This window comes from Fringilla coelebs, assembly GCF_963513975.1.
Source record: "Fringilla coelebs genome assembly, chromosome: 21".
In the NCBI taxonomy this organism is placed as follows: domain Eukaryota; kingdom Metazoa; phylum Chordata; class Aves; order Passeriformes; family Fringillidae; genus Fringilla; species Fringilla coelebs.
This window is the reverse complement of record NC_140047.1, coordinates 12,006,274-12,020,624: the sequence shown is the minus strand read 5'-3', so window position 1 is coordinate 12,020,624 and position 14,351 is coordinate 12,006,274. Positions and strand designations below refer to the sequence as shown.

Genomic DNA, 14,351 nt, shown 5'->3' with positions numbered 1-14,351 from the left:
AAAAGGGGACAAAGCCCCGCAGCTGTGAGAGCCACCATGCAGGGCCACCCCACACTCAGATACAGCAATGTCAGGTGCTGTAAACTGCTGACAAGGATGATTCTGCTAAACAGGCACTGCAGACCGACTCTGCTCTAACCCAGATACCTGAAGTGCATTAACTCTACTAACTACAACATTGTTCTTCAGGAGAAAAGAGTTCCCAGCCTTTTGATCAACATAACAGGAATGCCCGAATGGTAACCAACCCAAAGAGCAACACATCAGTGTCCAGGGGAGAAGGAGGAGCCTCTCACCTCCCTTCCTCCCTGATGAGGGAACTGAGGCCCCTTAGCCCCCAGATGCCCCCAACAGGGAAGCACATCATATATCCCATGTGGTCAAGAGGACTGAGGGAAGGGGAAACTTTTGCTTTAATTTATGCCTCATCAAAACGAAGAAAGTACTCTCAAACCATGGTGACCCCCAGGTTCCTGCCAGAAGTCCAACAGGCACCACCTGAGCGTATTTACACCATCTCTGCAGCCAGCAGCTACTCCTGTCCTGTAATTATTTCTGACAAGTTCAAATTTTAGGCAGCCACCGATAAACCTAATACTCAAATCAGCACAAATCTATTTAATAGCCTTCCTGACTATTCCAGGGCTGCTATTCTTGCAACTGCACATACTTCAGGATGAAAAGCACAATTATTGTCCATCCACCCCAGGAAGTGATATTTCCCATAGCTCTGCAGTTTTACTTTAATCTAGACACAGGCAGGGAAGCGGATGGAGTAAAGGCCAAATGGTGGGAACTGGCAACCCCAGCTCTACTGCCGGGACCTGTGAGCAGCCCCTGAAGCTGCCATCACTTTTCTGTTCCTGTCACAGTGAAAGCACAAGTACAAAATGGTACTTCCAGACCCTGCCAGTTGAGTGGCCGAGAATATCCAAAGCGCGACCAAAAGCAGGATTACCCACTAGATGGAGTGCATTCATTGCAGAAGTCAATAGTTCCTCCAGAAAAAAGAAAGTTTTCACAGTAGCCTCAACCAAAACCACAGCAGAATGCATGAAGCTCTTGCTGCACACAGTCTCCTCTCCTCCACAGAGAGTGTGGGCAGACAACTGCTGCTAATCACGAAGTAACTCATACTTAATAGTCAGACCAGATTACAAGAATGTGGTAGCATATGCACAACGTGGGCACATTTTCAAGAATCAGCACCAAAACCAACAAAGCAAGCAAGCTACTCCTGCAATAAAATATCTGTGATGCCCCTGGATTGAGAAACCAACGTTTCCTCCACCACCACTACCTACATAGTCTGTTTCTTGAGGAATTTGGGTTAGACATCAATCAGGACCATGAGTCTGCAGCACCCATTGCTGCACCAGGTAATGAGGGTGAGAGGCTGCTAAAATGCAAACATTCCCTTTTGTGCTTCTTTTATTGCAGAAGATTTTGTCAGCAATTTCTTTCCATGAGAAACACACACAAAATGCAAATATTCTGCCATTGCACTTTGCCTCCTTACTCACCCGAACTCAGCAGAACGCCTGCTTGAATTATAATTGGCTCCATAAAATGAATCATCATATGGGTAAGCACATACCAGCACAGATGCAAATCACACAGACACTCAACAAATAGACTTACATTCTCTTTCGAAAATGATCTGGTGAAGCACAGGTACCGTGTGACCTTGGATTTAAACAAGCCATCTTTCCACAGGTCAGCATCCAAGCCATCTGCTGTTTGTGCAACCTGCAAAGAAGAGACAGGGGGAGAGAGGAGACATGTGAGCTACGATAAAGTTAATACATGTACAGTACTTCTTCCTCAGACCTCTCCTAATTAACAGCAGCCCAAACTTTCACAGCATCTCATTAGTTTCTTTGCAAGGTGCAGTGCAAAGAACTTTCATGAGGAGGTATAAAAAGAAGTTCTAAAAATGCTCTCTCTCAGGAGACCCTTGATTAAAGATGCTCTGACAAAGGCTACTCTAATGAGGAAACTGCAACTTCAGTTACAGTCTCCAAACAATAGTTTGGAAAAGTCAGCACATTGAGGCATTCATTACCACCCTGCACACAAGGGCACACCGGGCGAGCTGTGAGTCTGTGGAGACAGCAGAAAAATTGACCCATCTCAGGATGATTTTCATGGAAAGCCATGAAGGAATTCTGGCTCCCAGGTCAAAAAGCTGCTTCCAAGCAGGTTGGGGAATCCCCGGTCACTGGTGGGTTTTAGCAGCAGGGCTGTATGTGAGGACACTCCCCACAAATGTCCCTCTCCAAGGCAACCCCACATCCAGCCAAACTGATACCACACGACAGTGCTGGGTAAGGAAACAGTCCCTGGACTCTCCACAGGAGAGACAGCATGATGTGCAGGAGAAAATCTCACTTCCAGCTGATTCAAGGAGTGGGCAGGAGGCAGCACCATGCACTGGGGAAGGGCTCTACTCTCAGTAGCTGAGCACTCACTACACACAGAGCAAGCTGGTAAGAGCCCTGGCCCCAAAATGTTTTTTGTTGAGGAAGAGAGGAGGCAAGAAGGCAAACACAAGAAGGGTAGAAGAAACAAGACTGCCCCATCAGACTAACAACCAACTGGTGTCTCCAACAGGAGGCTCCAGCATGGTCTGAAGCTCCACAGAAGCTGAACTTCTGCCTAATGCCTCTCAGATGGGGCAAACTGCTCCACGGCGGCTCTTGAAATCACACCGAGTGAGCCCTTGGCCCCAGAGTGGCCTGGTAACAAAGAGCTGACACTTGTCACCTTTGCACCATGTTTAGTTGAGGAGACTGCGCCGGGCACAGGACGCCAGAGCTGTGTGCTGCCAAGGCCTCCAGTTACCCTGAGTGCAGCAGATAAAGAGACAGCCTGATCAAAGCAGCAAAGTGCACTCACTGCTCCCTGAAGTTTGGCAACTGCTGCTCACAAGGCCCAGCTCAGGCCAAGCCATTGTACAGCACACACAGCTTTTGTGTTCAGGCTCCACAAAGAAACATGCCTGATTTTTAAACAGACACATTTTAGAATAGGATTTCGGCAAAATTTTTTGCTTTTTTTGAATTCTTTGAATTCAAATCTTTTCTGAACAGATAATTTAGGAATATGTAAAATCTACATGCATCTTCCTCCGTGATGGGTAAATCAGTCCTGGTGGAAAGATATTCAGGAAACAGTCTGTTTGGGAAAACTGCTGGCATATAGGGATGGTTAGCTTGAACTCCAAGCCAGGAGAATGTAAGCATGAATGAACTTGTCAGAAAACTCACGGGGAGAGAAAACAGAGCCATATAAACAGAAACTTCTTGCATCACCTGCTGGGCTCCTGCAAGCAAGGAGAAGCCCCAGCAAATCTCAAAGCAGAGCTGTGCCTGATCAGCATGCCCCCAGGACAGGAGCCAAGTGGGAAAGGCCACAGCAGACCAGGCCAGCAGGACAGGCACCCTAGAGCCCCAGCTTGCCCAGTCTCTCCTTGGCTGAGAGGCAAGGAACGTGCGAGACAGAGGATCCGGCACCTGGCATGGGCACAAGGAACGGTCCTTCTCCTCATGAGGCGGGGGGAGACACTCCTCACTGTGTGCTACAAACAGGGACTCAGCAGAGTGACACCCTCTAAGGTGTGACCCCCCAGTACATGCAGGGTGATCTACCTGCTGCACAGCATTCAGGGTGGGGTTACTGCACCACAGTCAGGTCTTTGGCAAGCGGGTCCTTTAAACCGCCTGCCCCACAGCGTGATCTGCCCCTCTGGCAAAGTCAGGGCTGTTCCTGCTGGGTCTGCAGCTTGCTCAGGCACTGCCCCAGAGCAAACCCCACCATGGAGCTGGTGTTCAGCCTGCAGCAAAGAACACAGCTGCGCAGGAACCACACCTCCTTCCTGTCCCAGGCTCCTGCCTCCCACCTCTCCAACCCACCCACTCAGTCTTGCCAGTTTGGTTGGATTTTCAGGAATCTAAGTTCAGACACTCTGTATATTTTGGCAAAATCAAGTCTTTGGTGCTTTAGCTGGCCAGTTGTTCCAAGTGCCAATAGTGCATTTGTTTTCTAAGCAGACACAAAGGCAATAGAGATGACGGAGTAACTAAAGTACTTCAGAGAAAAAAGACCTCTGTCCCAATTGCCGAGACATCTCCCCAGGCACGGCCACCTGCCATCTCCAGCTGGGCAGTAGGCCGAGCCCTGGGCCTCCATGTTACCCTGGGAAATGGACCTGGACATCTATAGGCATTTAATTTACACCTGGGATGAAGAACCCATGCTCCTGGAGACTTCTTTAAAAGAGAATAAAAGGGAAAATGAAGTTGTTAATTGGAGGAGGTTAAAAATAAAAGGGAAACTGGTAAAACCTATAAATAACAACCGTGTCTCAGAAAGAGTCGGTTACTTCATTGCAAAACTTGAAACCATCAGTGTAACTGCATGAGAAAATACTTCCCCATGCAACTCTGAATCCACCTGTAGAACTGAATGCTGCAAGATGCAGTAGTGACACACAAAGCCATTGGATCCCTAAGGGGACTACAACATCCCAAGAAACACTGCTGTTAATGCTTCCCAAAAGATGAGTGTGGCTCTCCTTTCTAGGGTGCAGTGTGCACCTCTTACTATGAGGACTCTACGGAGCACACTTCTGGGATGCAGCTGCCACAGCTGCCTTCCTCAAGGCTTTACAGCAATCTGCTATCAGTGCCTCATTAGGGAAATTGCATACCTGCAGAAACACAGACCCCAAGACCACCCAGGGCTGCACATCGCCCATGTCTCAGAACACAATTTCTCTGCTGCGCTGAGCACTGTGCTTGTGCATTCAGCTTCACGCTTTTGGGGGGCCAGACCAGGTTCCAGAGAAGTCATGGAGAAGTGGCAACCCAGCACATCACACAATGCTCCGGTGCACTGACTCACAGACCAGCCACCTTCACAAACACCCAGGCAAGAGCAGCACACTCATGCGTGCCACTGTCCCCTGTCACATCAGTGTGGCACCCAGCATGGCCCCTCGACAGCAGGTACTGCACAGGGGACAGGACACCAAGGGGGGCTGGCAGCACCCAGGCACACTGCTGGGGGCGTAAGCTGACGTGGTAAGCTGACGTGGCAGCAGTGCTGGGGGAAGGACAGCACACAGCAGGCACTGCCCCACGCCTGCTCCAAGGGCAGACAGTGCTCCTTGGGAACAGACAGGGAGGCAGCAGAGCCAGAGCAAAGGCAGCTCCTCACTGTGCCCTGAGGAGACAGCGACCCACATTCACCAGCATTACACCACCACCATAATTGGATTACGCCACAGGAAGACTCTTTTATCTTGTTTAGTTTAAACTGCCTTAGCGCTGCAACTCCCCATTAAGCCACAGGCAGGCTATCTGGGGTGAGCGTGCTCTCTGCCCGGCCATTTAGGCAAAATGCAATTCTGTTATCAGAAGTCTCACACTGTCCCGTGCTTCTTTATCAGGGCAAGCAGCTAATTACACAGCCTGGCTCACACAGGTAATGAGCACTTGGAAAAACACAGTAAATGTAAAAACCTCCCAGGTCTTTAAGGAGCCTTTTCACAATGCCCCCCTTGTGTCCTTACTTCAGCCTGATCCATTTTGTTTCTTCACACTGAACAAGGCATGAAATCATCCAGAGCTGGAGAGGTGTGAGCAAAGCCTCAAGTCAGCTGGCTTCCACTCCTACCACACAAGCTGTGTTGTGTGGCTGGAGCAGGATACATAGAAAGGCGAGCAGATGAACTACAGACCAAATCTTTCTCTAGATCTCTGCAAGGTCAGTATTTTATATTCCACAGTTTAGGACACTGATCCTGCTGAAACATCCTGCTGTTGGTTACACAGCAACTAATCCAAGGAACAAGCAGCTGTTGAACAGCAACCTCCCCGTTCACACATTCATCTACACTGTATCCAGCTGCCTTTTCCTGCTGCCAGTCTCCTGCCAAATCTTAGTTTAGAGGTTTGCATTCTGTCTGTCAAAATCATCCTTGCAATTTCAGCTGGATGCAAAACTCTTTGATTCCCTTTCCAGAGCTTCTCATCATCACTGCGCAGTGCTGATATGTGGGATTAAACAGCTGATGCAGGATCCATTTATTTAGAGATATAATTTGTACAATACTTAGGACTCCTTTAGGATGAATGTTACTAGGATTATTAAATTTGCTTGCTATAGTGGCCAGCTGTTTCAGTAAACCCCTTCTCCAGGAAACTAAGCTCCTCTGGAGTGGCAAAGATGAAGTAGCATATTTGCACCCACAACCCTCTGCTGAAGGAAAGCACTAAGTGCTGTGGGCCGAAAGGTGGGCAGCTGACTACCAAATGACTCCTCACAGCACAGTTCAAAGGCATGTTCTCTCTGGAAGAGATGCTGCTCCCAACACAGTAAAGGCTCATTAGTGCAGAACCAAAGCATTAAGTGCAGCAGCTCAAACAGCTCTACTTACAACATCATATCCAGTGGGTGCTCGGCTGCGGGATGCCAGCACGCCGACGCCGGTGATGGGATCCATCGGCAGCTCGGGCAAGGCATCCGAGAGGTCCCGCACCTCAGGCATCATGGACTGGTCCTGGAAGAAAGGAGCAAAATTAAAGGGCTGCCTGCTGGGCACCACACCCCAGCAGAAGCCAGAGAACCAAGAGCACACATGCATGCCACAGTGCCTGTGCTGACACACCACAGACGGCCAAGGTAAACACAGGATTAAGCCAGACACACCTTCTGCACTTTGCTTTTGATAAGAGGGTATACTTGTAGGCATTACTTTGCAATGCCAAATAGGTTTGAAATTTGGGCTGCGAGCCTCTGAGACTCATTTTGTTGCTTCCATGGGCTGGTCTCCATCCAGCAATGACAGGAAAACCAAAGTTTAATCCCTTGTCTTCCAAAAAGAGAACAAATTTCATCCCCAAGCCAGGCTGGTTGAAGCAGCTCTGTCATTTTAAACAGCTAGAAATCTGCTCCTAATGGCTTTAGGGGGAGGTTCCCCATCCACTGTGGGTGTTAAGACATGCTGGGGGTTCCCCTTGAGTCCTCAGTCCCATCACACCCCCGTCAGCCAGACTGATTTCAAGGAGCAGCACAGATGTCTCTGGCGCTGGATGCAGAACCGCACTGGCTGCAGGGAGCCCCAACACCAGGGAACACAGAGGAAGCACAGGGTGGGCTGGCACAAAGCAGAGAGGCCTTGAGGAGGCCCGAGCATCTTCCAGAAGAGACACGTCACCGAGAACGTCAAGGGAGGGAGATATGCAAAAAGGACAGAAGCAGGAAAGACCAACTAATTTTGGAGGGATGCTGCTGCAGAAAGCAGGAGGAGAGGACAAGAAAGGGGCTGAAACAACCGAGGTGAAGGATGGGTAAAGGTGCCACTGCCTCAGCATGTGATCTCCTGCAGAGACAGCCAGTAAAAGCCAGTCTTCTCTGGCTTTCAGGCAGGAATGCCCCAGGAAACCACCCCCCACGCACCCCAAGACAAAGGACAGAGCTTTGTGTAAACAAGCATCACTGCTGCACAGCCAGACAAGCCGTGAACCAGAGCTGCCTAATTCAATTCCCTCCTCAGAGCAATCAAACCCCAGCATTTCTAGGCCATTTAGATGTCTGGTTACTTACTGCTTCTAGAAAAGGTAGAGGTGAGTACTGGTGCCAGTGGAATTGGGTTTACACTTCACAATGCCCAGTCTGAACAAACATCGTGCTGCAGGCAATAAAAAAGAGCAAGTCTGGGCCCTAAGTAAATAATAATAATGTCACATGAACAGCCAGACTACTTGAGGAGTCCAAAACAGGTGCTAGTGACCAGTGGTGGAGCAAGCACTATTGCTGATGAACCAAACAGGAGAGAGGTCTGCTTTAGCGCCAGTGTGCTGGACACGTATCCAGCACACAGAGCAAAGTGAACCCTCTTCACTCCCACAGCAGCTCAAACCTTCGAGCATGACGGCAAGTGCAGCCTGAGCCCCAGCAGGCTCCCTGTCCTCGGGGTGGGCGAGGAGCACAGGACGCTGCTACAGGAATGCTGGAGGCACTGGCACAGCCATGACAGCCCTGTGCCAATGTGTGTGCCACCCCACAGCTCATCCAGAAGCTTCACAAATAATGCAGAACCTCAAACATACATCATGGAAGAAACATAACGTGAATTTAACCAAGAGCTTACAATCTGTTCTTCATGAATGTTTTCTGAAACTTCAAGTCACTCAATAGTGTGGTGACTTCTTACTACATATTGGGAGGAGCTGGGAGGTAATGAATGCTGATGTAAGCTTCTCTTAGGCCATTTTGAACTGAAATCCCGGTAAGTGATGATATTCCCCAGCGTGTTAAGAACACCACACGGCAGGCTCCCACCCAGCTGCAGCAGCACTGCAGGGAAGCAGGTCTGCTCACACGGTGCCTCTGGCCCCCACAAATGTGCCCTGATGAAGTGCCTGCTGCTGAGCGCTGCCCAGGCCGTGTCTCACCATGCTGGGGCCTGTGGAGGGAGGCCCAGCTGCCCCAGCAGGAACCTGAGCAGCTGCCAGCTCAGCCTGGGCAAGGCTGAGGACGAGGGGGTCCCTGACACCAGCACAGAAGGAGGGGTGGGTGCTCCAACCCGCAGCGTGGTGCCCCCCTTCAGCCTGCTGGCACCCTGTCCGCAGCCAGGGAAGAAGGGCACCTTTGTGGGCGCCATTTGCAGCCCTGCTCGCACGCAGGGGGAGGGGAAACGGCATCAATCCTCACTTTGTGCCGGCTCACACAAAGCCCCTCTATGGCGGCAGCGCTGGGCGTGGGGCTGCCCGCCCGGCCGCGGTGAACGCCGCGGGGTAACGCGGCACAGCACCGGCACGGGGCCCCGAGCAGCACCTGCCGCAGCAAGGGCACGAGCTGCCCCTGCCCAGAGAGCCCAGCACCTTCCTCTGCCCCTGCCTGCAGCCGACAGGGACGGCAGGCACAGCACCTGCCCGGCAAGCAAACCTGCTGTGGCCACTGCAGCACGGCCAGGCTCTGCCACACAGGGCTCTGCCCCGCACAGACAGGCTCTGCAGTCGCTGGGCAGCTGCCTGCTGTGCAGGGCAGGCGGCACTGACGTCGCATCTGGAACAGACATGGAGCAGCAGAAGTCAGTTGCACACTGGGGTAAATGTTTCTGTGAACTCTGCACAGCTCAGAGGGGAGTCTCTGGCTGGGCAATCGCGCAGATCATTAATTACACTGCACTTCTCCGTGAGAGCATCAACAAAGTTTGGTTTCTCTTCTACTGAACCTTTTAACTTAAAAATGAAAAAATAAACAGGCAAAGAGGAGATTAAACTAAGGAGCAGGATTCTATAAATACCTCTAGTAGGCAGCTTGTTACTTTAATTCTCTTTAGCAACGTGAATTTGACCTGCATGCCCAGCTACCATCACAGTAGCCCAGAACTCAGCCCAGGATATGGCTCTCAGCATCCTGCAGTAAGCTGCTTGTGCCCGCCCGCTCACTGCAGGGCTATTCCAGGAACAGGCCAAAACAATGAGAAGAACATTTTTCCCATTAGCTGGGAGCATGCTCCCTGGAAGTTGCTCTCAGCTGTGGGGCCACATCCAGTCCCCAGCACACCCCAGCAGCCAAAGGAAGCCGGATGTGAGCTCTGGGGCAGGAAGAAGCTTCAGAACACTGCAGGGCTGCCCAGACAAAGCCAGTGGGGAAAGAATGTGTTTTCAAGGAGAAAATCCCTGTGCATCCTGGCGGCACCAGCCCCAAGCAGCACGCAGCAGAGCAGGGTGGGATGGCTGCAGGGCAAGATGGACAGGATGCACTCCTGGACAAGCAGCCACCATGCTGCTGGCTCTATCCCGAATGCTTCCCAACCCTCGAACCAGACATGCTCAAGACAGGAGGCACAGTGTCCCTGGGATCTTGATGCCCAGCTGTAGCAGAGGCCTTCTGGGACTCCACTGGTTTCTGGCACAGCCTTCTTCCCACAACCCATGCCCACAGTCACACACACCACCCTGTCTGCCAGCACTGCCAAGTTTGTCTGTTTATAGCCTTTTTGCTTGTTCTGTCCCATTTCCTTGTTAGCTCATCTGCCTTTTTAAGTTTATCCTAGGCATACTTTTCTGCTGGCTCCACTGAGGTGACTGACCACACACACTGCTGGGGCTCTGGCTGGGACACATACACAGCAGAAGAACCCACTTTCAGAAATGAATGCGTTATTGTGAGTTTCTAGACCATTTTCTGCTCTCAGTGTTCCTTTTCAACAAGTTCAGCAAGTTCAAGAGCTGGTGGGTACATGACCAGATCAGGTCTTTCAATGAGTTTGCTACAGAAACACCATGCTGCCAGCAAAGCGGGTCAAGCTCTGAAGTTAAATAGCCAGGGACCTAGATGGAGAATGGTGTTATTGTTTCTTCCTCCAACTACAAGCCCTGCACTTTGACATTGGCTTGCTCTTCCCACAGGCAGAAAAGTACGAGCTAAGGCAAAACTGGAAAAAAACCCAACTACCTCACTGCGTCTCCGCAGTCTGTGGGAAATGGTCCCATAAACCCAGCAGGCACGGTGCTCAGAGGCTGTCCCCCACGCCTGCAGGAAGGCACTGCCGGCACGGCGCGCGGCTCTCCGCACCGCACACGGCCCAGCCAGCCTTCTGCTTCTGCTCATGGAACGCGGCACCGTCTCCAGCAGGAAAACAGGAACCCGCAGTGGCCATCAGCAGCGGGCCTTGGAGGCAACCATCACAAACAGGAAGAATTTCAGTTTCACGTTTCACCACCATCGAAGGCATGCCTGGAATCACCACTGCACACAGGCTCCCTTAGGAGACAGTTGCCCTGCACCAGCTGCAAAATCTACACTTTGTGACTGAATGGGATGGAAACAGGAACTTAAGTGACAGAATGAGCAAAATCGAGACCCTGTATTGCTTCACAGCGCTTCTAACTACGGACACACATTTCTGAAGTGTCCTGTTTTGAATCAAAATAGGTTTCCATACACGGATGACCATGCACCAGGACAGCAAAACTGAAATGACATTCAGTTCAGTTGGCAGACGTATGAACAGGTCCCTGGGGGCTACCAGCACCTTTAAGCCTGGGATTCGCTTTGTCAGTGATGCACATGGTACAAGAGTCAGATGTTGTCTGTTTCATCTCACACCTCCAGAAGTCAAGTTATGCCTTCGTCTAGAACGGAAGGCCATATCAGCTAAAAATTATAGGGATGACACTGCCAACCTGCTGCACAATACACAGGCTCCTTAAAGAATAGCTGAGCACGTTCTCACTCAGTTAAAATAAAATACAAAATGGAGAAACCAAAGCTTTAGCCTGAGCAGCTACACACCTGCTGATACCCAGCCTGTCTGGTTTCAGTGTTACTATGACCAAACGGAAAATGACCCAGCTCTGGGAACCTGCAGACAACACTGAAGACTGGTGGACCTTTGAAAATAGCTCCAGAAACCTCCGAGAAAGCTTGTAAGCCTCCATGATGCAAGGCGCGCGTACTTAAGACACAGGCAGCTCTGCGTCGCTGCTGCAGCCAGGCTGTATGTAAGAAGTCAGCCAGTGCCACACCTCCAGCCACGCACTGACACAGGTAAGAAACGGGCAGTCAGGTAGGCCCGTGCTACAAACGCAGCAAAAGACCACATGGAACAGAGAGGGTTTCGTTAATTCCTCTACCCGCCATCAAGAAGAATTTACAATAAATGCCGGAGCAGGTCAAGGTCACCGGGGCTGTACCCCGAGGCTGGTACCCGAGGCCGTTCCTGCAGCTACCCCAGCCTCGGAGGAACCGCCGGGTCTCACGGAGGCCCCGGGGCGCTCTAGCCCCGGCCCAAGCGCGAGGTCCCCGCGACAGCCGGCCGCGACAGCCCCCGGCGGCGCCCGGCAGGCCCCGGCCCGGGCTCAGCCCGCCCGCCCCGCCCGGCGCCGCGGCCGTGTGAGCGCCCCCGCCTCCTCCCGCCGCGCCGGGCCGGCCCGCAGGGGCTGCGGGAGGCGGCGGGCCCGGCCCGGCCCGGCCGCGGCGGCTGCAGGGACACTTAACTGTTGCCCGTGCGGCGGGCGGCGGGTCGCGGCTCCCCCGGCGCAGGCAGAAGCAGCTCCTCATCGCCCGGCGGAGCCGGCGCGGCGCGGCCCGGCGGGAGGAGCGGCGGCGGGGGAGCGGCCTGCGGGCCCGGGCGGAGCGGCGCGGGGCGGGGAGCGGAGCGGAGCAGACGCCGGGCAGGCCCAGGCCCGGGGCTCGGGCTCCGGCGCCGCCGCTCCGCGCCCACCGCGGCCGGACCGCGGCGCGCAGGGCCCGGATCCCGCCCCGCCCGGCCCGGCCCCCGCGCCGCCCCGCGCCCCCCGCCCCAGCCCCGCGGCCCGGCCCGGCCCGTCCCTCGGGACACTCACCGCGGCTGCCGCGCTGCGCTGCCGCCCGCCGCTCCGCCCGGCCCGGCCCGGCCCCGCCCGCGCCCCCGGGCACCGGGCTCGGCCCCGCCGCGGCCCCGCGGCGCCCGGAGCCACACCTCGCCCGAACCGCCCTTCCTCGGGAGCAGGGCAGTGCCCGGCCGAGCTCCGAGCAGCTTCCCCGACCCGGAGTACACCGGAGGTGCCGGGTGCAAATGGGTGAATAATTGTGATTTGGACAATGTAACCTCCTGCTTACTTCTGAAACGGGCTGCCTCGAGAAGAAGGGCAAATGGTGTCAAATAAGCTGGTTATCTTCTCAAGAATTCCCTGGGGTTGGGAGGGATGAGCAGTTTCAACACCTACCTTCAATTCATTAAGATATTTGATGTTTCACCGTGGCCTGGAAAACCAAGATCTGGCCCAAAGTAGTCAGGCTTTGCCCGGCTGGCTGGGTGTCCAGCAGCCTTCGGGTCCGCTCACAGCACAGAAAACATCCTGAACAGAGGGTCTGCAAAGGTCTGGTTCTGCTCAACCTCAACACGTGTCAGTGTTGAGGCTGACAACGCACTCAGTGAATTAGCAGATGATGTGAATCGCAGCAGCTCGTGGGACAGCAGCATGGTCCATAGCCATCGTTACACGAACCAATCCTGCAGCTGTCCTGCGCTGCCTTTTGAGCACCTTACCTGAGGCAAGGTCAACAACAATCGTCTGGAGAGCCGCGAGATGGGTGTGGGGGCTGACATCAGCGGCCTCCGGGGCCAGACAGAGAATAGGGGCTGCTAATCTAAAGCAAAAGAAAAAAAATCCTGGGGTGAAGAACTAAATAAGGGAGGGAAGGAAACACGTTAATGTGTATGTGAATTAAAAAGAAGGGCAGAACCCTGTTCCCCTTTGTGAGAGGCCGAGAAATGATGTGTGTGAAGTGCAGCAAGAGATGCTGTGAAGATAACGGTGAAAACTACAATACCAAAGAGTTAAGAACAGCTTGGTGAATTTTTTGTTAATGGTCAAGTCGCAAGCCATCCTGAAAGCTCCTATCAGGCATTATTCAGTCATTCCCTCGGAGCAGATGGTATCCCCCATCCTTTATAGAGCTGGTTTACTCTGTTTCTCATGACGCCAGAGTTTTCTTTGTGTGGGGAACCTGTCTTTGTGACTTAGAAGAGGAGAAGGCTGTCAGACACCCAAATTTGCTCCCATTGACTAATCAGAGGGTCCATCTCCATGGTCACAGGGTGTTTCCTTGTCTGATATTCTGCTCTTAACTAAAATACTAATTCCCTTTTTTTTTTTTTTCTCCTCCCCCACAAAAGATTTGGCCATCTTTTGAGGAGTTCTGTTCAGCCTGTTCTTTTCTCACCTAGATGATGATTCGTGCCTTCCATCCTGTTTGGACTGTCTCTACATTGCTTTAGCCACTCTGAGCCAACAGCCCTGCTCTTTCCTTCCGTGGGAGTCTCCAGGCTGGCTTTGCACCGCTCTGGCTCTCTCTGAGGTGGGCAAGAGCTCGGCTGCCCAGGCGATTCCCACTGGCCCAGCCCTGTCTGGGCTGTAGGTGCTGATGTGCCTGCAGGGCTGAGGAGCAGGGGAGCTCTTGGGTTTGATCCTCAGGGCTGTTTCAGCTCCTTGCTCTTCATCCTGCTGTGGTCAGCCTTCCTACCAAGCAAAACACTGCGAGCTGTGATTAGTCAGTGTTTGAGAGGCTTGTCTGGAAGGCAACGTACACATTAGTGGTTTTGTGTTCCTGTGCATAAAGCAAACAACAGAAACTGGAGTCCTGCTTCATCCTGGACGTAGTCCTGGGCTGGGACTAAGCCTTCCTCCTGTCCTGACTGGTGCTTCTCTCCAGTAAAGCGTTTTAGACTGGGGCTTGCTGAACCGTGGTAATAGGTGTTTTGAACGGTGACTCCGTTCCCTCCTCCCTGTTTGACCAAGGCTCTCTGGCTCTTACTGGTACAGCCTTGGTGGCTGTTAGTGGCTTCT

The 14,351-nt window shown here is 52.8% G+C and overlaps 1 protein-coding gene across 8 annotated transcripts in view; it reads right to left on the bottom strand.

Moving 5' to 3' along the window:
• Positions 1 to 12,435, bottom strand: part of MVB12B (multivesicular body subunit 12B) — a 56,685-nt gene extending 44,250 nt beyond the window's left edge. For 3 of the 8 annotated variants that reach the window (XR_014616673.1, XR_014616674.1, XM_084219936.1), the window contains exons 1-3: positions 12,019 to 12,193; positions 6,443 to 6,565; positions 1,642 to 1,749 (exon numbers count right to left, since the gene is read on the bottom strand). Coding sequence is in view for 6 of the 8 variants with exons in the window: in XM_084219936.1 (XP_084076062.1) it covers positions 1,642 to 1,749; positions 6,443 to 6,565; positions 12,019 to 12,081 (294 nt within the window). In the remaining 2 variants the exon portion in view is untranslated. Of the gene's footprint in view, positions 1 to 1,641; positions 1,750 to 6,442; positions 6,566 to 7,611; positions 9,355 to 12,018; positions 12,196 to 12,365 lie in introns of those variants that run through there. The other 5 variants (XM_084219939.1, XM_084219940.1, XM_084219941.1 and 2 more) reach the window with 5 other exon arrangements.
• Between the last annotated feature and the right edge of the window lie 1,916 nt (positions 12,436 to 14,351).